The following is a 22,127-nucleotide window of genomic DNA, read 5'->3' as shown; positions in this document are numbered from 1 at the left end:
TGGTTAATACGATGAGATGTGGAATAAAGTGACAAACTAGTGCTGTTCTCCTCAAAGTCCACCAGATGCTCTCGTTGCACTTTCTTCCTGGTGTTGGACCGTCGCTCGGTAAGCGAGCTAGTTCACCTCCATCCTGAGTTTAAATCCCTGAACGGTTCCCTGTCTGCTCTGCTGTCTGCTCCTGGGTCACTCTCCGTGTGCTGCGTTGCATGTATCCCCATGAATGCATGAAAAGAAACAGCAAAAAATATATATATATATGAAAAGTATATGAAAATAACTTTTATTGTGGAATACAAAACGAGACATACAAAATGACGACTATCATGGAGCCTCAGCCTTCCCTTGCATCAATGTGTTACAACCAAACGATGTGCAGAAACATTCTGCAATGTGAACAGTTGAATACTTTTTGCGGTGGGAAACAAACTAACACTAATATAATGTTGTCCCCCTACGAACTTGCTCACTGTGCTTCAGTCCAGCTTCTCCACGTCGGGCTCGCTGTGTTTGGATGGAGGAGACGGAGGGAGCGGCCAGGACATCGGCTCCTCCCGGGCAGGCTCTGAGAGCGGGAGCGGTCGGAGGAAGAAGACCGGTCTGCAATCCTGATGAATTCAACAAATGCATTTGGTTTTGTTTGTACACGTCACACAGCTGGCCTACGGTATTCAAAGAGGAGCGGCAGCCTCACAGCAACAGGTCCAGGCTCCGGCGGAGGCGGGTAATGCAGAGCAGCCGGCTGAAAGTGGGGAAACATCAGGGGCCCGCGGAAGCCATTGTTGTAAAGCCCAGGGGCCACGGGGGCCAACCACGGCATGTTGAGCAGGAGGTTGGGACACGGCCCGTAGCCGCCGGGGTAACCCGTCATCCACGGGACGTGAAATACAGGCAGAGGCGCGGCCTGGCCGAGTTCCCCAAGGTAAGGGGCGTCTGGAAGGAAAGGTGACACATTAATATACACTGATACACTTCATTTTCAATATCATATCAACTGGTATTTGCGGGTGAGAGAGGAGGTTTCTCTTTATCCATTTTACATTAGGGCCAAAATATGACAACATGCTCATGCAACTGTTAAATTGTTTATGCATTTCACAGTGAAGTTTTTAAATTGCTCGTTTTGATCATATAGTCAACTTTTAAAATAATTTAATACCATGTGTGGTAGAGGAAGTATTTACCTCCTTGACTTTAAGCATTTTAAACTCCTTTACATTTCTTGTTAATTATAATTTATAGAAATGCATCATATTCTGTAAAATCATTTGTAGCGTTGCTGAGAACTTGTTTTCAGCTTTGTGTCTTTATATGTAACGAGTATATGAAGTAATATAAAGGAGTATGAGATGGAAATACTACAGTAGAGTACAAGAACTTCAAAGTCAGTGCGGTTACATGGATTCGAATAACTGGCTTAGTCCGACTAAAATCGAATTATCCAGTTCATGTAAACACCTTTATTCGAATAACTGCGGTCCGACTACGATCCGATTAACACCCCTGGATAACTCGATTCGATTCGATTGATAATTCGAATAACGCTGCATGTAAACGCTGAATCGGATCGGAACTGGACAATGCGTTTGTGCGCATGCTCAAGATCCCGCCGCCTCCTCCCTCCCGCCCTCCCAGGTCGTGACCCGGAAGTCGAAAGAGACGATAAGTTGTCACGGCCGGCAGAAACAAACAAACGTAAAAGTCGGGTTACGAGCCGATAGTACCTTCGGTGGGTGTCTCTGCTAGCTCCCTGATGTAGCCAGCTAGCGCTGCTGCTAGTTCCCTGTTTGCTCTGCGCTAGCTCCCCGACAACCACCGAAGCTAGCGGGGTTCTCTCCATTATGAAGAGTGAAGAGGTCAAGCGGAGATGGCTGTATCACCACTACATGTAATGAAAACAGCGCCACCTGTCGTATCGGATATGACATGCATTCGGCCAATGATTCGATTTATTCACTGCCATGTATATTAGGATAACAGCAGTTGCCCCGAGAGAGAGCATAGTCCGACTAAAGCAAGATTCGAATTATTACCAGCATGTAAACGCACTGAGTGTTGCATCACTGTATACCTAACCAAGAAAAGCGGCACTTCCTCGCGTCGAAAATGTGGTAACCAGAGAATGACTGAAACTTTATATTTATTTTGGTTAATCTTATCGTTTATTCAACTAATTGTTCTAGCTATATAATTCGATTATTTTTAACTTTGTGCGTGCGTTTGTAAACATGGCGAACCTGTTGTTCGAAGCTTCTTCTTCTTCTAATTAATGGCCGTTGATGACGTCATCACATCAGACATTTAGGCGTAGTTTTTTTTTTTATTATATAAAATACATAATAAAGTTTTTACTCGCAAATTACAAAGTATTTGTTCTTGTTGAAGTTTGTCTGGAGTTACCGGCAGGCCTTTTGGAAGGACATAAAATAATGTGACATGTTCATCAAACGTCACGCTATTACTATTATGTCCCGTCCGCCATTTTTGTTGTTTAACATTAAGTTGGTGCTTAAAGTTAATGTGTTGTTTTGGGACGCTAGCTCTGTCATGGGATCTAACAACTCTACCGGCGTAACGCTGATTAAGTTGTTTAAATCATGTTATATTGTTAAGGGTAGCTGGCGAGAATACACTAATAATAAATAACATACTAAACCGTGTGCCGGTTCCTTCCTTCCCGCCGTCCGGACCGGCCGACGCTTGTCCCCCCGCGGCAGGTAGACTCAGCCCGGTGGCTGCGCACCGCTCCGGGGCTCCTTCCGTCGGGGGACCCCGCCCTCCAAACGCGGCCGACAGACCGGCGTCGTTCCCGCGGGCCCCGGTGCTCCACGCCCCCTCGGTCGCCGGGTTCCCCGCGCTGACGGCGGGTCGTTGCTCGATCCTTTGGGGCTGGACTGGGGCTTTCTTGAGGCTTCGCTGGACGGCCGTGAGCCGGGTCCTCTGTGTGATGAGGCAGCACTTCCAGCAGTCGCATTTGAGGAAAGGACAGAACTTGATGTGGCCCTTCTGCGGGACGATGATGCCGTGGTGTCGGCACCGGGTGCATTTCGGCTTTCGTAGGTCCTCGGAGGCCGAGACCGTCATTTGGTCTTTGGATAAAGACATGTTTATTCCTGGTTTAGATGGTTTAATAAGCGCACCCCTTTGCACACATGTGGGGGCTTAAATACAGTTTGGCTTGACCCAGAATGAACTTTGTATTAAATGTATCATTTTCATGCGTGGGAAAGGTGCATTGGCCCGCGGCCAGAGGCCATTAAGCCCAATGAGAGACCACTCAGGAGCTGATTGGTCGTCTGACCCTGGATATCCAAGGAGAACATCTGTTATAACCAACTATTACATATCTGTCCGAGATAGATATGTATGAAGCAAAGATGCGAAACTCTGGAGCTCTGACAGCCGCCACTAGGTGGCGCTTTAAACTTTAAAAAACACGCCTGAATGAACTGCATTAAAAGCTACAGGGCGAAATCCAGTCAGTTTAATTTTTATCTAAATGTACTTTATTGTTAAGATGCAAAAAACAAAAGCTTAAAGCATCGCTTATTTTACTTCAGACGAAAATGTGTATTCATTATTAGATTATGTATCTATAATTCATCCAGATAAATTTAAAATCGGACAATACGTATTGATATTATTAAATTTAACTTTCTTTAGTTGATTTGACAGTCAGTTGTTGACTATTGTCTGCCGGCTACTTCAATAAACATAACATATTCAATAATATTGTGATGTGATCTTTCCGTAAAAGAACATCACGTGAAGCACATGTGTTTTTGATCACATCTGGATCAGCTGTCAGTCGGCTTTAGTTGGAGAGACTTTTGATCACTACTTCTGATAAAGACAGTTATCACTAATAATACTAATAAAGACAGTTATCATCACTGCGACAGATATGTTTTCTCTCTTTCCTGTTTAACACACTGCATTGTGTATTTATACTTATACATTAGATTTTGCATTGATAATAAAACAATGATATGCTTCTCTGCCTTAATGAGTATCATGGTTTTACTTTTGCCTCCAGTGAGCAGCTGATGTATAAAACCATCCTATTACCTTTAACATCACTAAAGTGGAGCTATTCATGTTGGCTTTTAGTGTGCTGCCATCTACAGAATGAACAAATATTTACCAGATTTAAAGTCAAAATGCTCTGTCAAACTGTAACGATGACTAAACCTGAGAGAAAACTTTCATTTTCATGTTTATTTACATAGCGTACGGTGTTACAATAAAATTCCATGTCACCATTTTATTATAAATACACCCTTTTCGAAAAGGTTTGACAACCCTCATTAAAATACATCCTTCAAACCTTTTGAAACGTAATAGTAACACAAATGCTTTAATGGATTCCACTATTTTGTGTTTACACCTTTTTAAATGTTAGTAAATCATGCAAAGCAGAAATAAAGAGTAAGAAAATAAAATGATATAGATCACATGTGTACAAAGGAGAATTAAAATAAGTATATGCTGTGGAAAATACAAATTCTGGGTCTGGTGGCGAAGCTTAAAGATCTTTCTCAATTGTCAATGTACAGTACATATATTATATTACTATTTGTGTACGGTGGGGGGGATTTCATTGTAAAATTTGAGCTATTAAACACTTAGTAGCCCTGTGTAAATATTACATTTCTGACACTGACATGAACGTATATTCTAAAGGTGGACTGTGACATACTGTAGTTGGACTGTAAAAAAGGCTTTCCTGATAGCACAGTAATTATACCAGTACGGGTAGCGTTGCTCTTTCAGTCATGCATCAGCCAGTTTGCAGAGTAACCACTGCACCGTGTTGTAATACTCAACATCCCCTTGAAGGGTTTCAGAGTATTTTGCAGGCATTTTCTTTACAAAGCATGGTATAGGCCTTTAAATAACTTCAAGATTAGAATGAAATGTCATATGAGCTATTGTGTTTCTGTAACTGTTAGATTAAAATCATGGACAAAGTCTGAGTTAATGCCAGTGGCCTCTGGACGACATCGGAGCAAAGAGCTGGAGATGAACTGTGGGGACGAACTGTGGGGACAATACCTGAAACAGAATAATTCAACATTAGACTTTGGAGTTTAGAACCTAAATGACTTAAAACATAGAGAAATTGCGCTAAATTGAGGCATACTTGAAAGTCCGTCTTCTGTAAACGTACCTTTTTAAAGTGTCCAGAAAGCCGTGGCCTTGCATAATGTTTCCTCAGATGGTGTTAATTGTCATAGGAGGCTACATAATTCTTGCATTTTTGGGAGGTTGCTCTTTGAGGTTCATCACGAGGTTAGCATGTTGCTGTAACTCCAGGTTATATGACAGACAACTGGGAATGGAGTAGATAATGGAGAGTATATGCGGCAGTGGAGCCCAGTAGAGAAAAGATCTTGAAGCTTGGCATTCTTAAAGCACACACTCTTAGTGTGTATTCATCTTTGGGAGGGACTCCTTATTCTGCTCTGCAGAGTGGCATTTATCTTTCTTTTGCTAACTTTTTCCCAACCAAATATTCAGAAATTTACACATGTACAGAAATCAGGTAATGAGCAGTTCTAAATATAATCCGGTTTGTGGAACAGTGAGTCCTTAAACTTAAAAAAAAAGATATCATATACACCTTAAACTTCTGTGATAGATATTGGAAATAATAAACAACTCCTGCGTATGCTGCTTACAGTATGGTAATCAGAAAGTCTGATACAACAGCAAAGACATATCTAAAAGTAAATGTGACAGATAAAATAAACATAATTATTAAAAACTTGTATTAAAGTCCGGAAATAACCACATGCAGAGCAGAATAAAAGTAGTCCATAATCCACTGAGAAGTAGGCATCTGGTGAGCACTGTGGCTTTTTAGTGTGTCCTTCCCTTAGAAAATCATTGCTTTACTTTCAAACTCATTAGTATCGGCGGCCGTAGCTTGGTGAACTATAGGAAGAGGACGAGGAAGAGAAGGTTGTCGTGAAACCTGATCCTGTGGCATCAAAGCTGCCTCTCCTGGAGCCCGACCTGGAGCCGGACCGCGAGCCGGAAGCGGAGCCGGACCCGCTGACACTGTAGGGGCTGTAGAGGCCTTTGCTCGATTGGGATGATGCTTCAAGTAGGCGCAGACCAGACCCTTCCTCTATCATGCTCCTTTCCATCGCATCCTTGTAAGAGATCTTCAGCTTGGTTTTAGGGCACGTGAGGTATTTAGAGTAAGCACTAACATCCCGTAACTTCTGAGCAGTGCGTGCATCTAAGGTGCCTTTCTTCAAGGCCTCATCTATTGGGACTCTGCTGGTAGCATCCGGTTCAATTAATCCGCCAGTGAGGTACTGGACCTCAAGGAACCGCTGGCCAGCCTCATAGTAGAGCCAGCCTTTCTTTAGCGCTTGGGCTGCTGACATTTTGGTTTTGGTTCTGGGATCCTCAAATCCATTGCACGCCTTCTGGGCGAGACTGATGCGGTCAACCATGATTTTATCCACAAGCCCCTTGTTCATTGCATCCGCAACAGCGAATTTCTCCCCCGTATTCGGGTCAATAATACCTCCCGTGCAGGCCTGAGCCTCCAGCAACCTTTGACCTGTTATATTGTCCACAAGGTTTCTGTGTATAGCCTCTGTGATGGACACCTTCTCCAGCGTTTCTGTGTCTAAGATTCCAGCCACAGGGCCAGTCTCCTCAGTTGGGTCGTTCCATATGGTTGCTGGTGCGTTGATAGAAGGTATTGAACTCATGGAGTAAGAGGAAGAGGAGCCAAAGGAGGACGACCGTGATCGACTACCGCTCACGTTTCCAGAGAGCATGTCTGCGAACTCTGTGATGGACAGAGTTCCCGCACGGTACTGTTCCAGAGCCGACTTGTCGATCAGGCCTCTTGAGATTGCATCGTCGATGTCGTACTGCCGACCAGACCTTCTGTCAATGATCATAGATTTCACAACTCCATCAGATGAGGTGATGGTAATTTCCTCCCACTCACACTCCTGCTCGGCCAGCTCAAGATAGGTCTGGTGGTCAATCAGCCCTTTCTGGTACGCCTCATACACGGACATCTCTTTGCCCGTCTCCGGATCGACGATGACAACCCTACGTTTGCGAACAGAGGACTTGGATGATGTCTTCCTCTCGCGCTTCTTCTCCTTCAGCAGAAGGAGAGCGAGGCCGGTTTCTGGGTCGATCATACAGCGCTCCATCAGTTGCAGGTAGGTGAGATTTTCCTCGGTGTTGGGGTCAAAGAAGCCCTTCGTGTCATCGGACGGGTCAGTGAGGATTTCATTCATTTCCTCATCAAAGAGGCCACGTTCATAGGCGGTTTCAACGGGCAAGCGATGGCTCTGCTCTGGATCAATGATTCCACCAGTCGCGATTTGAGCCTCTAGCAGGCGAATGCCATGGTCTTTCAGAATTAGGCCCTTTTTCATCGCCTGGAACAGTGAGATGATCTTGCCAGAATAAGGATCCTTGTAGCCTGTGACTGCACGTTCAGCCGAGTGGAGCTTTTCTTTAAACTCTGGGCCGACAACACCCATCTTAACAGCATCAGGGACATTTAGTTTCAGGTTCTTAATAGGATCGACTACATATCCTGTGGCGGCTTGAGCCTCGAGGAGCTCAAAGGCAGTCCCTGGTCTGATCATGTTCTTCTTCATTGCTTGGTAAATAGACAGGCGGTCTTTGCTTGATTCTACATACACACCAGCAATGCAGCTGGTACCCTCCAGGTATTTCTTCAAGTCTCTGCTGACCTCCTCCACTGTAATGGTACCCTCCGTGAGTTCATTGTATGTCTTTTGGTTGATGATCTGGGAACGAAGCAGCTCGTCCACGGTGATTTGCTTTCTGATACCCTTGAAGAGAAGTCTTCTGTCTGCCAGTGAAAGCAGCCGCAAACCACTCGCTTTATCAACTCTGCATCTTTTCAGTAGCTGGGCGTAGGACTGTTTTTCCTCGGTCGTTGGATCAGTGTAGCCTTGCACATCCTCAGTAGATTCGGATATTCTGTCGAGCGTCTCCTTGTTGATGTATCCACGCTGCATGGCAGCATCTGTAGGGAGGCGGAAGTAGTATTCAGGATCAATTAAGCCACCGGTGGCATTCTGGGCCTCCAAAAGCCTCAAGGCATAATCCTCAGGAACGAGGTCTTTCTTCATTGCCTGGAAGAGAGAAATCACTTTCCCGCTGTACGGATCCTTGTAACCTGTAACTGCCCTTTCAGCCGAGAGAAGTTTGTCATGAAGTTCAGGGCCCACAAGCCCCTTGCGTACAGCTTCATCTACTGTTAGAAGTTCATCTTTCATTGGATCGATCATGAATCCTGTCGCTGCTTGTGCCTCGAGGAGGGTCAAAGCAACTTCAGGTTTGATCTTTCCGGTCTTCATTGCCTGGTAAATGCTGATCTTTGGAGGATTGTCTGACATGATTCCCGCAATGCAGCCTGAACCAAAGAGATACTGTTTGACTGACGGCATTTCCATTACCTCCCGAATAGTCATCTTTTCTTGTTTCAAAAGGTTGTATGTCTGCAGGTCAATAATTCGAGCACTGTATAACTCTTCAATAGTAATTCTTCTTCTGATTACATCACATGACATGCTCTGCTCCGACTTTAGAGTCTCTCTTTGTTCAATGAGTTCAATGATGATGATTAGCATTCGGTCTTTTGTGATTTGTCCAAGACGATACTGCTCCATGATGCGCATTCTCTCCTCCACAGGAAGCATATTTGAGTTCATGACTTCCCAAATGGTCATAGTCTTTCCTGCAAAACTCTTATGAGGGATCTCAATTTGAGTGTCAGCAAGATCCGTTTGGGCTTGCTCCTCTGTGTACTGATACGATTTCTCAACAGGAGCTGGAGCTTCAATCTTTGACAGAGGCAGGTAGCACAGACCAGAGTTGGCATCTCTTACACATTTCTCCACCAACTGCTTGTAAGTCACACTTTCATTGGTGTTGGGATTGGTGAAGCCTTTGACATCGCCTGAGGGTTCATTGAAGGATTTGGACATTTGTTCACTGCAAAAGCCACGCTGAATCGCAACATCATTGGGAACGCGATGGCTGCTCACTGGATCAATGATCCCTCCTGTAGTAAACTGAGCCTCCAGGAGAGGAATAGCATGCTCCCTCAGAACAAGTTCTTTCTTCATGGCTTGGAAAAGAGAAATTGTATTGCCTGTATACGGATCTTTGTATCCAGTCACTGCTTTTTCAGCTGAGAGAAGTTTCTCATGAAGCTCTGGGCCAACAACTCCATCCTTCACAGCGTCATCCACGGAGTATTTCATATTTCTGACCGGATCAGTTATGAAACCAGTTCCAGCTTGGGCCTCAAGTAGCGTAAGCCCGGTGTTTTGCTGCAAAACGTTCTTCTTCATTGCCTGATATATGCTTAACTTCTCATTTGCATCTCCCATCGTGATACCATCAATGCGGTCAGTGCCCTGCAAGTACTTCCGTACTTTATCAGTTTCACTCACCTCTTTAGGTGTCTTTTTACCCTGTTGGATTTGGTCATATGTAGCCTTATCAATGATGTTGGCATCAAGCAAGGAGCTGGCAGTGACTGGTGCTCTAAGGCCTTCAAAACAGGCCTCTTCCTTTGTTTGGTCTTCTTTTTCGTCAACCATTGTTGTCACAATATTGATCAACTTCTCAATTGTCACCTGCCCCATTCTATACCGGCGAATCAGCTCTATTCTTTGCACCTCAGTGATGTATTCAGAGTGAATGATCTCCCAAATTGTGACTTTTCTGCCTTTGAAAGGGCCATAGTCCAGCTCCATGGTCGAATGGTTCAAAGCCTCTTTTGTCTTCGCCTCTGTAACCTGCTTGTCTTCTTTTGGCTTTTTTGCAGCCTTCTTTGAAAGAGGAAACAACAGGAGTCCAGTTTCTTTGTCTGGGACACATTTCTCCATGAGCTGAGCATAGGTTGAATGCTCCTGTGAGTTAGGATCATAAAACACCTTTGTGTCGTCGGTGTTTTTGTTCAAGGTTTTGCCGATTTCCTCATCAAAATATCCACGCTTACAGGCCACCTCATGTGGGATGCGATAGCTGTTAACAGGGTCAATAATTCCACCTGTTGAGAGTTGTGCCTCCAGCAGACGGATGCCATGGTCTTTCTTTATGAGGCCTTTGTTCATAGCTTCAAACAGAGACACCTTCTTTCCTGTATATGGATCTTTGTAGCCGCTGACAGCTCTCTCCGCTGACAGGAGTCGTTCATGGAGTTCTGGGCCCACAAGACCCGACTTAACGGCTTCATCAACGGGGACCTTCTCATTTTTGACAGGATCAATGACAAACCCAGTCGCTGCTTGAGCTTCAAGGAGGTTTGACACAGTTTCTGGTGACAGTAATTCCTTCTTCATAGCTAGATAGAAAGGCATTTTCTCCTTGGTTGGCTCGTTCAGTAGTCCAGCAATGCTCGGTGTTCCTTGTAGCGCCGTCTTCACGGGCTCCATCTCAGAGATCTCTTTCGCCGTTATCTGGCCATTACTCAGTTTGTTGAACAAGTCTTTGTTTATAATCTTGGACTCCAACAGTTCACTGGCAGAGACTGGAGCCCTCAAACCATTAAACACATTTTGTTTATCCTTCTCCTTGTCTCCCACAACAGTGATGACAATCTTGATGATTTTCTCCACCGTGATCTTGCCTGTCCTGTACTGGCGAATCAATTCTCTCCTTTGCTCTTCTGTAAAATATTCTGAATTTATGACTTCCCAAATGGTGACGGTTTTGCCTTTGAACCTTCCGAAAGGCACAACAACGTTTGACGTGCTGAACACGTCTTTGGTCTCCAGATCTGTGTATGTTTTCTCGCTTTGAGCGGCTTTCTCGGTCACTGGTAATATCAGGAGTCCCGTCTCTGCATCCTTGGAGCATTTTTCCAGCAACTCTTTGTAAGTGAGTTGCTCCTGGGTGCTGGGGTCAACGAATAACTTGCAATCCTCGCTGGGATCAGTGAGTTTCTTGTTCATGTCTGCATCAAACTGGCCTTGCTTGTAGGCAGTCTGAAGCGGCACTCTGTGGCTATTTATAGGGTCGACGATGCCGCCAGTTGCAAGCTGTACATCAAGGAATTTGGTGGCCTGCTCCTTTTCAATGAGTCCCTTCTTCATGGCCTCAAAGAGAGAGATTTTGTCTCCGGTATAGGGATCTTTAAAGCCAGTGGACGCTCGCTCTGCAGAGAGCATCCGGTCGTGAAGCTCAGGGCCGATTAGCTCATCTTTAACGGCCTCGTCTACGGTGAGGAGTTTATTTTTCACCGGATCTACGATGTAACCAGAAGCTGCTTGAGCTTCCAGGAGCATTGTGGCAGTGCTAGGAGCGATCTTGTTCTCAGTCATAGCCTGATAGATGCTCATTTTCTCTTTGGATGGAGTCAAGACCCCTCCGACACAGCTCTGACCCTTCAGACAGGACTTGACTTTATCGGTCTTTCCGAGGTCCTGCACCGAGATCTTGCCCTTTTTCAATTTGTCCAATTCCTTTTTGGTGAGGACACCAATTTCATGAAGCCTTTCAGCAGGAACTTTCTCTCTCATTCCATCAAACGCAAACGGTGATTCTGCGTCCTTCTTCGCTCCGTCCACGTCAACAGACCCATTGAAAACTTTCTTTGTGGTTCCCACCGCTGTCTGGGCAACTAACGGCTCGTCAGTAACCTCATCAGTCTGGACTTTACTGTCCTTCATTTTGGAGGCACCCTGTTTGGAGGCGACCTCCAGACTCTGAAGTTTCTCCCTCAGCTTTTTGTTTTCGTCTCCCAGGAGTTTTTCTTGATCAAGCCTTTTCTTTTCGAGCACTTCCATTTCTTTCTGCTTGTTTTTCATCTCCTCTTCAGCCGCCTTTTGCTTCTTTACAGCGTCGTCCAAAATGGCCTTCAGTTTCTTCTTCTCCTCCTCCGTTAGCTTCTGCTGACGTTCTTGTTCATCTTTGAGAGCTTTAGCCTTGTTGACCTCATCCTCAAACTGTTTCTCAAGCTTCTTTTTCTCATCTTCAACCGCCTTTTCTCTTTTCAACAACAGTTGCTTCTCTGTGAGGAAAGACTGCTGAAGAACGACCTTCTGTTGCTCAATTTGTTCTTGTTGGGCATTTGCCATCTATTTGGAAAAAAGTAGAACAGAATTAGTAAAATGCCATTGCATGTAAGTTATTATTACTAATAGCAAGAAAGCATATTTCTAACACTGTTTAACTGAGAGTTGGATGAGAAGACTATTCTCTGTACGCTGTATGAAGCTGAGCAAACAGACTGAATATCTGTCCACAGGTTAAAGGATCTGCCTACCAGCAGCTCTACAGCTAAAGCTCACTAATGCACATACATGACAAAGTCACCAAAGTCTTTATGCTGGGCTTACGGCTCCTCTTCAGCTTTAGTATATCAGTCTTTTAAAAAAAAAAGTCCTATTCTGCATTATAGTGAATACAAGCATTTCAGTCAGTGTTAGTGACCATTTGAACTCTGCAGTATTGTGTTTTGAATGGCATTCATATAAATTGCTGATTGTTACTTTAAGTCTTTGCAATTTGCATGAAATGCTACATGTGATTACCACAAATACTGTCGTTCGTTAGCGTGTTTAGCACGACTATGTTAATTGGAAGGGTTGTGTAAATTAAACTGTTAATAATTCATGTGAAAATACCTCTTTGGATTTTTTCTGAAGTTCCTCCGCCTCCTTTTTCAGTTTTTCCTTCTCATTTTCCAGGTCAGCGATGGCCTCCTTCAGGTCACCTGCCTCTTTGGTGCTCTGCAGCCTCTGCGTCTCCAGCTTCTGCACGACAGTCTCCGTGGTTTGTTTTTCTGTCTCTTGGAGGCGCACTTTTGCTTCATCTGCTTGCTTTTTGAACTTCTTAGCCTCCTTTTCAGCTTTAGACTGAGCGTCACTGAGCTCCTTCACCCTCAATTTCAGTTTCTCCGCTTCAGCTGAAACCTCGAGCTGCCTCTTCCGCTCGGACTCTAAGGATTTTTGGAAGTCCTCCGTCTCCTTATCGAGACGCTGCTGGATCTGCTGTTTGTCTTCCAGTAGTTTCTTAGCTTTTTCCTGCGCCTGGTTCTTCTGTTTCTGGAGCTCCTCCGCCTCGGCTTTGAGTTTAGTCGCCTCTTGGATGGCCTGCATCTTCTCCTTCAGCATTTTCTCTGCAAGCGCCCTCTGTTCGGCCAAGTCGGACTCAGCGGTCTGTCTCTGTCTGGCCGCTTCCTCGGCTTCCACGGTCAGTCTGGCGGCGTCCTCCGCCAGGCTCTTCATTTTCCCTGCTTCCTCCGCGAGCAGCGCCTGCGTGTTATCTTTGTCTTTCTGCATGAGGCGCCGGTTTTCGCCCTCAATCTTAAGCTTAAGCTTCAGGAGCTCGTCCATCTGGATCTTGACTTTGGACAGCTCATCCTCCACTTGTGCCTTTTGCTTGACGGCATCGTTTACTTCACCTTTCACTCGCTGAAGCTCCTCATCCAACACAGATTTCTGCTTATCGGTCTCGTCCAGCCGCAGTTTGACCATCGTAAGTTCCTTTTCCACCTGGGACTTCTGCTTGACAGCTTGCTCCGCTTGTTTTTTGTGCTTGGCCATCTCTTCATCGGCCTGCTTCTTCTGCTTCAGTGCCTCCGCCTCAGCTGCCGCTCGCTTGGAGGCCTCCTCCTCTGCTTCTTTACGCAGTCTCTCCGCATCTTTTTGAGCTTTGGCTTGTTTGGCGGCTTCGTCCTCTGCAGACTTCTTCAGCTTCTCAGCCTCGGTAGCTTTTTGTCGGAGCAGGGCAGCCTCTTTCTCCGCTTTCCCTTTGGCCTTCTCGGCCGCTTGTGCAAGCTTCTTAGCGTTCTCGAACTCCTCTTTCAGCTTCGCCTGAGCGAGGCCGTCCTCTTTATTCTTGCTGAGAACATCTTGGGCTTTCTGCTCCGCCGAACTGCATTTCTGCGCCGCCTCTTTGGCCAGAATAACCTGCTTCTCTGCCTCTTTCTCAGCCTTGTCTTTCTGTTTATTTGTTTCAGCAGCTTTCTTTTTGAGACGTTCGACTTCCTCCTGAGCGGCTTTGCATTGTCGCGCCGCCTCTTCTTCCGCCGCGGTAATCCTCTTCACCTTCTCCTCCGATTCCTTCCTTTTCTTCTCTTCCTCAGCGGCGAGCTTTTTAAGTTTCTCAGCCTCTGCCTCGGCTTTGAGTTTGCTCTTCTGAGTTTCCTCTGCGATCCCCTTCAACTTCTTCAATTCCACCTCTAAATCAGACTTGCCTTTTGAAGCTTTCTCAAAATTGATTTTAATTATGTGAATCTCCTCCTCGACCACCTTCTTTTGTCTCAGAGTTTCTTCCACGATGGTTTTTTGTCTCTCCAACTCAGAATCAGACGAGCTCTTCAGGTGTATGATTTTCTCTTGTATGTCTTGTTTGTGCTGAGCGGCTTGATCCTCCAGCAGCTTCCTCTGATACGCTTCGTCCTCGGCTTTTCTTTTCAGCCTTTCGTTTTCTGCTTCTTTGGCTTTCAGGGCAATCTCAGCTTCAGTCTTCAGACGCGTCGCCTCGTTGATGGCGGCCAGTTTTTCCTTCAGTATTTTCTCCGCCTCGGCTCTCTGCCGAGCGGCCTCGTCCTCCGCGGTCTGCCTCTGCTTCTTCGCCTCTTCGGCGACTGATCTCAGTCGGGTCGCTTCGTCTGCAAGTTGTTTCATTTTCAACACTTCGGACTCGAGAAGCTGCTTGCCCTTTTCCGCGTTCGACATCGTCTGCTTCTCGGCTTGGATCTTCAGCTGCAGAAGAGCGTCCATTTCACTTCTGACTTTGGCCAACTCGGTTTCCAGTTGCTTCCTCTGCTTTTCGGCAGCGTTCACCTCATTTTTAAGACGCTGGAGCTCATTGTCCAACAGGCCTCTCTGTTGCTCGGCGTGGTCGAAGTCGGCCTTCAGCCGTATGCATTCTTGTTCTGCGGACAGCTTTTGCTGGGCTACTTGTTCTGCAAATTTCCTCTGGTTCTCCAACTCTTTCTCTGCGTTCTCCTTCTGTTTAAGAGCAGCATCCTCAGCTTTAGCCCTTTTCTTAGCATCCCGCTCAGCCTCTAATTTCTGCCTCTCCGCATCTTCTTGAGCCAGACTCTTCTTTTGAGCTTCCTCCTCAGCTTGCAGCCTCAAGCGGAGAGCCTCGTTGGCTTTCTGTCGCCATGTTTCGAGCTCTTTCTCCGCTTGCTCCCTGGCCTTGTTCGCTTCCTCTTGTTGCTTCCTGAGTTTCTCGGCTTCCTCCTGCAACTGAAGAACAGTGCCCTGCTCTTTCTTCAGCGATAGCTCCAGTTTTGTGGTCTTATCGCTGAAGGACATGGAATGGGTTTGCAGCTGCGTGGCGGCGCTCTTTTGTGCCACCTCCTCCACGACCTTGATCTGCCTCAGCTTCTCCTCCTCGGCCTGTTTCATGCGCCTCTCCGCCTCCTCTGCTTGCATTTTGAACTTCTGCAGGTCATCCAGTGCTTTCTGCTTTTGCTTGGCGGCCTCTTTCTCGGCCTCGGATTTCCGTTTCAGCTCGTCTTCCGCGTTCTTCTTCTTCTGAGTCTCCTCGGTCACCTGCTTGCGAAGCCTCTCCGCGTCTTCTTGAGCCGCTTTCCTGAGCTTCTCAGCGTCCGCCGCCCGGTCTCTGAGCTGCTGCAGCTCCGCCTCGGCGGTGCTTTTCTGTTTTATCGTCGTCTGTAACTGGAGTCTAATGATGTGGATCTCCTCCTCAATCTTGGTGTGGCTGACGAGCGCCTCCTCCAGCTGCTGACTCTTGGACTTGATCTCTTGCTCAGACAGACTCTTCAGGTGATGCAGCTCATGCTGTATGTTCTGCTTCTGTTTCTCAGCATCCACCGCGACGTCTTGCCTCTTGCTGGCTTCTTCCTTCATCTTCATCTTCAGCTCCTGGGCCTCTTGTTCCGCTTTGGCTACCGACTTAGCGTGAGCCTCCGCCAGCTGCTTCTGTTTGTCTAACTCGGCTTGTATCTCCGCCATCCTTTTCCTCTCCTCTTCTTTCAGTTTCTCCGAAGCTTTCTGTATTTAGTAGAAGCAAAGAGGGATCAAGGGCGATTGAGAAAATGTTAGCGGTGTCGGACGGCAAAATGAAACATGTAGGTACATGAAAATGTAAATACATGAGCATATGTTACAGTTAATAGTCCACAACAGAGGCCGTTCTTTTAGCGAGAGAAGATACAGATATAGGGAAATGCTTGTCGAGGTAATTAAATGTGTGGCACACAGAATAACACTTTACTTCACGACATCACAGCACGTCACTGCACTTTGCTCTCATGCTGTTGAGGTGTTTTAATTTGTGTTATTCAGTCACCATTCGATATGTAGGGTTTGACTCCTCCATCTTTACATTCATAAATAGCAGCTTCTGTAAAACGTGTCGACTCATTGAGATGAAATAGGCAACGACGGATAATTAGCAGCATGCAAAAAAGTAGAAAACAAGAAGAAACCGTCACTGAAGAAGAGCAGAATGATGCAGCAAACACGTGATCTGACGTAAACTTGGATTAAAATGCAAGTGACAAGACAATAATCCAAGATCAAGGCACAGGAAACTGACGACAAACTCAAGAGACGACTTCTACTCTTTATGGGCAACAAGTGACTGACACTCTGAAAAGGAAGGTCCAACACTTAAGAAACCACTCATATTGATCTCTGATTGATCTTTAGAAGAGTTATGGACGCTATGTTTGCTTCAGTAAAAATGTCAAAGCTGAAACAAAAGATAGAAAAAATGTTTGCAACTATTACAACTATTAATCAGAGGCAAATCATTTGAGGATTTGTTGACTTTCTTTGTTATATATCATTGATTTTTTTTAAACTTTTGGTCAAACAAAAGTGATTTCAAGAGCTTACTTTCAACTCAAAGCTGCAAAGTTGTGCTTGCCACTTTTTCACTATTGTTAAAAACAACTGAAATAACTAGTTAAGTAAAAAAGGAAAGTGCTTTCGCGACAGTTATTATATTAAAAAAGTAGATATACATAACATATCTAGTGAATTTACACAGAAACCAGATGCCAATTGATTTCAAACTGAGACTTAACTCAATAACGAAAGATCTCCAAAAAATCCTGAACCTTCCCTTGACCACAGACACGAGTCCGACACAGAGACGAATGACATGAACTGTGAGGTTTTTAGTTTTCTTTTAAATACCTGGTGCTTTGGGGTTAACTCATCTCTTAAAGGGTGTGATTAATATTCATCGTGACAAAAGACTGGCGAGCAGGTCGAAAAGGATCAAACACAATAGAAAGTTAGAGAAGGTAAAGTAGATTTGAAAAAGGCAGGCAGCCAAATTGAAAGTCTTCAAATCACAAGTGTCGGTGATTTCAAGAGGAAATAAAGAAGCAAATCCTAAATCAAGCCGTTGCAAAACGTAAGTGAGGTCATGTGCACTGACTGTGTGATCTGACAGAGTAAAGGAATGAGAGACAGATACTGTAGTGGGGATGTGATGTGCTGCAACACCAGGATGAAACCTTTTGCCTCCCCGCTGAATCCTGTCAATCACACGTTTCGAGTGCCAACATTTTTGGTATCATTGACAACTCTATTTCCCATGCATCAAATCGGTTAACAGGAAACGGGTCGGCGTTAGTGGGACGTTATGTTTTATGACAGAAACCTGCTCCCGCACGTCTCCAGAGGCCGAGCGCATTTACCTCGTCTTCCTCCAGGCGGCGCTGCGTCTCCGTCATGAACTTGATGTACTGGCTGGTGAGCGTCATCAGCTCACTGTAGCGCGTCCTCAGAGTGACGTACTGAAAGAAACGCAGCGCGTTTACGTATTCATGCCTCACACTCTTTATGCTACTGATGTCAGACGGCCCTTTCTGAAGGACTGAAGACTTCATCTCTCCTCTCTTCAGAGCCACTCTTCAGAGCTTTGAATCGGATCACAATCGCCCGGCTACAGCGTCTCAAGAACAGTCAGGAAGCGGAAACCAGGGATCGAACCGTCGGAACCAAACCTTTAAAAATGCAGAACTATTGAACGGAGGAAGCGCGAGAGCAGAAAATATTCTGAGTCTGGTGGCTTTGAAGAGAGCAAAGATGGAGAGAAGAGCTTCAGACTGATGGCTAGGTGAACATTTTCTCAATAGTTTACACTTAAATCTGATTTTTAGAAGTCTAAAATACACTTTGCTGGTTCTCCCGGCTGGTTAATAAAACTGGTCTACTATTTTTTAGAGGATTGTTTATAGATTTTGCAGTCATTGGTTGGATTATCTGTACAAGCCGTTTACTATGTGGTACAGGACGCTTTTATTGACTGACATTTATATATACATATAAAAACTGTCTACTGTGGATAAGTAGCTGACACTACTCCACTTCAAAACCTCTGAACTACCCTTTTTAAAGACATTTATATGGCAGAAAGATAAAAACCGGAGCATACTCAACAATAAAAAACCAACGGATGTACTCTTTGTGTGATAAACTTACCTCTTGAATGATGTCATCAGACGCACACTCCATTTTGGGTTTCTTTAAAGGAGATGCGATGGGATCCTGGAGGGCTTTGTAAGTCAAAATCTGGAGCTCGTAATCCTAAAAAAAAAGCAGAAAATAATCTCAAACTAAGCCCTGAGAAAGATTGCTTGTTGAGAAGCTCAAAGCAGCTGAACGTACTTTGACTGAATCGATGTAAGCCTTTGCATTTTTCTGGCAATTTTCCATCTTGTCTTTGTTTTTCTCGATCTCTTCCAGGAGTTTCTGCAAGTAAGAAGTAAAACATGAAAAAAAGACAATTTTTCACCATTCAAAATTGCTTTTTTTACAATTGTTGTTCAAAGGAAACCCACATCTACTCCTCTAACAGCCAGTAAAGTATCTACGACCACCAAAGGGCGTAATGGCCGAACTTCCCTTCACCCCACACAACTCTCTCCTTTTCTTCCCCCCCCCCCCCCCCCCCCCGATACCTTCTCCTCGGCCAGCTGCTCCTTGAGCGCCTCGCTGCCGCTGATGGGCACGGCGTGGATTTTCTCCTGCTTCTGCCGCGCTTCGCCGAGCCAGCGGATGAGCCACTCGTAGCTGCCGTTGTAGGCGTTCATGTGGCGCCCGAGGAGGTCGAGCTCCCGCCTCCTCAGGTCCGCCTGGGCGAACACGGCCTGCCAGCGGTCCAGCAGGCCGTTCACCAGCTGGCGGTAGTGCTCCAGCTCGGCGTCGCGCTCGCCGTGGATCCTCGTCATCTTGTCGTTGACGGCCGTCGCGTTCTTCAACTCGTCCTGCAGGCGGTCGAACACCACCTGGTCGGCCTCCGCCTCGGCGTGCATCGCCTGCACAAAAAACTGAATGAATCACCTTCAACGTGGAAGCGAATGCAGTCCAATGCAGTTCAATCAGGTTGCACAACTAAATATGTACATTGATCCACTGAAAAAGAGGCAACACCTTGAGCTGGCTGCGCTGCTCCTCCACCTCTTTGTCTTCGGCCGGCACTTTGCTCACGTCGCGCAGGCGAGTCTCATAGTTCTTCAGCGTGTCTTCTGCGTCTTTCGTGTTTCTGATCACGACGTCGAAGGTCTTCAGCCTGAAATCAAAAGAGGTTTTCCCACTTGTTTTAATGAAGGAAAGAAGAAGCGGCAATAGCAGCTGGACATTGTTGGGGAGGCGCGAGGCCTCACTTGTCCAGGTAGACGGAGGAGAGGCCGTAGACGTGGTCCATCTTCCTCAGCGTGACGTCCAGCTCGGAGCGAAGCATCGGGGCCGAGCTGGTCTGCTGAGGAGACACCAGGACCTCCTCCGTCTTCTCGCTGATGGAGTTCAAGTCTTTCTTCAAGCCCTCCAACTCCGACTGGACTTTCTGCCATTGGAAAAAAAGAAGGGAAGCGGTTTGAAGAACTAATGTTATAGCCGATAATATGAACAAACGCTGGTCCCTCGCGAGAATAAAGGAGATCAGCTTTCGCGAATACGTTCGGCTAAAAAGACAGCGGAGCGGCGCCCGGACAGAGAGGCACAGGGTCAGAGGACCTCGACGATTTATCATTAAAATGAAATTTGTTAAACGTGTTTGAACTTTGAGAGAGTTTAAATAAGAGAGAAATGTGAGAAAATGTTAACGCCTGTCTGAGAAAAGTGTATAAAAGTGTGTGCTTAGGGGTTTCACGGCCTTAAAACAGGTATAAAAACTGTAAAAATAAAGCTGACTACTTTGCGGATTTCTTCTATTTCGGGTTATTTTTGGAACGAATCCCTCGCGATAAACGAGGGTCCAATGTACTACCATTAATGAAGTCGTAAAATCAAATGGGATTTGTAACAGGATACCTAATATTCGTATTTAAACACAAAGTTTAAGTAGTTTAATGCCGTGCGTTGGTACCATCTGCTCGGCCGTCTTCAGGGCGCAGGCTTTGAGCGGCTCTCGGTCGACCGGCTGGCGGAGGCGAGTCATGGTTCGGTTCTCGCAGCTCTCCAGCCGCAGACGGAGGTCTTTGATCTTCGTCAGGTACGTCTTGCACACGGACTCGTCTTGCTCTCCTGGTTGGATTGCAGCACAAGTACTGATGACTAAAAGTTTGCAGGGAGCACAAACTCTGGATGAGTGCGATTGTTTGTACGTTACAAAACAAGCGTGAACTGCAGGACTTTAGTACAATTACTGTCTAGGATTTGCATTGCGCACAGGAAGTTTAATTATCCATGCTCGACTGGTTCAATGTTGATTATTCGTCGCGGCGGTTAATTCATCAGTTCATTAATTTAATCATTCAGTGCTAAAGATGTTAAACCCATGCAGAGACAAGAAGGCAACACTGAGTGAAGTTAGGAGGGAAACAAGGATCAGTGAGGAACATGAAGCGGATTAATGGATGGGATCAAACGTGACAACACACACACACACACACGCGTTCCTGTTCAGCCAATCAAAAGCTCCGATTCTGCACATCTAGCACTGTAACTGAAGCACCTCACCTGCTCTGGGGGGCACATAGCCTGAAATGTGAATCCAACAGTCAACGCACACTCAAATGACCGTGACTGAACGTCAACACACAAATGTCTGAGAGATGATGAGATGTGCCGCCAAAAAAACAACAACAAAATGTGTCTCATAGTCAAAGTCGCGCACACACCTTGCTCCGCAGAGCTGACCATGGTGTTGTAGTGCTGGTTGGCTCGGTTGTAGTTGGACTCCACCTGCATGCGGTCCTCCGCCCCGAACATCTGGGAGTCCTGGCTGTCCCTCAGGAAGTCCTGGTAGTGCAGCTCCAGGTTCCTCAGAGCGAGGCGGTACTCCTCCACCCTCAGGGTCTTAAACTACACGGGGCGGATGAAAGATGGATGTTGTAGATGTGTGTTTATTTAAATGAGGAAGAATGTAGAATGTGAAGTGAGTACAATGTGTGTGAAGGAAGGTTTTATCCTCAGCAGAGTTCATTTGGTAAATATAAATCCTGTCATCTGAATATAAGTTTCCATTTTCTATTCTATAAGTCTTGTATAAAGTGTATTCTCTCAATTGAAGAAACATTGTGTGAAAGTTTGGGCATTCATGAGAGTTTAATTCATCCATGCATTCTAGGAAAGAAGGTATTGTGCACATTAAAACTCACCTGGAAGAAAACACACATGCTTTTTAGTCTTATTACTTTTGGCCTCTTGTGGCTAAAATCATCTCTCCAACAACAACAATTCACCCAAACATGTTTCACCTCTTCTTAAGTCATAAACACAGGAGAGAAACAATTAAATTCAGAGACGGATCCTCGCAGTAACTGAGGGAAAACTTGTGTTTCCACATATTAACGCAGCAACTAAAAAGGACCAAGTTTACTGGCACGAAGAATGAGATTAACGTTGAAATACTCTCATGCAGTTCACCAGGTTTGATGACAGAATGATGCAGGACATTTCAACGTTTAAGCTCCTGTTCATTAAAGGTGTTGTTGGTGCGTTAGCGTCTCTCTCGCACAGTGCGCCCGGTGTTATTTACCATGGTGACGTTCCAGGTCTTGATGAGGGTGATGTCTCTCATCAGGTACTGCCAGGCCTGCATGCTCTTCATGTCCACAAACAGGGTCTGCCACATGGTCTGCAGCCGCTGCAGGTTCCCGTCCAGCCTGAGCGGGTGAACGGAGGTTAGCGCTCAGCACGCCGCACCCGCATTTC

The 22,127-nt window shown here is 45.8% G+C and overlaps 2 protein-coding genes across 12 annotated transcripts in view; both read right to left on the bottom strand.

The window, feature by feature from the left end:
* Positions 1 to 256: 256 nt before the first annotated feature.
* Positions 257 to 3,312, bottom strand: LOC137785267 (doublesex- and mab-3-related transcription factor B1-like). Its single transcript, XM_068576419.1, has 3 exons — positions 2,652 to 3,312; positions 695 to 933; positions 257 to 608 (listed from the first exon to the last, which is right to left on the bottom strand). Exons 1-3 carry the CDS (start codon positions 3,103 to 3,105, stop codon positions 477 to 479), a joined length of 825 nt encoding a protein of 274 aa, XP_068432520.1. The 5' UTR covers positions 3,106 to 3,312; the 3' UTR covers positions 257 to 476.
* A 1,717-nt stretch (positions 3,313 to 5,029) lies between these two features.
* pleca (plectin a) overlaps positions 5,030 to 22,127 on the bottom strand; it is a 79,771-nt gene continuing 62,673 nt past the window's right edge. For 8 of the 11 annotated variants that reach the window (XM_068576406.1, XM_068576410.1, XM_068576408.1 and 5 more), the window contains 13 exons: positions 21,952 to 22,078; positions 21,092 to 21,275; positions 20,931 to 20,951; positions 20,338 to 20,495; positions 19,637 to 19,815; positions 19,404 to 19,542; positions 18,932 to 19,288; positions 18,639 to 18,722; positions 18,453 to 18,557; positions 17,666 to 17,764; positions 12,657 to 16,004; positions 5,171 to 12,107; positions 5,030 to 5,055 (listed from right to left, as the gene is read on the bottom strand). In XM_068576406.1, coding sequence (XP_068432507.1) covers positions 5,910 to 12,107; positions 12,657 to 16,004; positions 17,666 to 17,764; positions 18,453 to 18,557; positions 18,639 to 18,722; positions 18,932 to 19,288; positions 19,404 to 19,542; positions 19,637 to 19,815; positions 20,338 to 20,495; positions 20,931 to 20,951; positions 21,092 to 21,275; positions 21,952 to 22,078 — 10,999 coding nt within the window. In that variant the 3' untranslated portion in view covers positions 5,030 to 5,055; positions 5,171 to 5,909. The remainder of the gene's footprint in view (positions 5,056 to 5,170; positions 12,108 to 12,656; positions 16,005 to 17,665; positions 17,765 to 18,452; positions 18,558 to 18,638; positions 18,723 to 18,931; positions 19,289 to 19,403; positions 19,543 to 19,636; positions 19,816 to 20,337; positions 20,496 to 20,930; positions 20,952 to 21,091; positions 21,276 to 21,951; positions 22,079 to 22,127) is intronic. The other 3 variants (XM_068576409.1, XM_068576412.1, XM_068576413.1) reach the window with 1 other exon arrangement.

The sequence above is a fragment of the Clinocottus analis genome, unplaced genomic scaffold (assembly GCF_023055335.1).
Source record: "Clinocottus analis isolate CAN_PGR_092001 unplaced genomic scaffold, fCliAna1.0.p SCAF_14, whole genome shotgun sequence".
Lineage (NCBI taxonomy): Eukaryota > Metazoa > Chordata > Actinopteri > Perciformes > Cottidae > Clinocottus > Clinocottus analis.
Note: the sequence above shows the minus strand (reverse complement) of the source record. Positions and strands in the feature narration are given on the sequence as shown.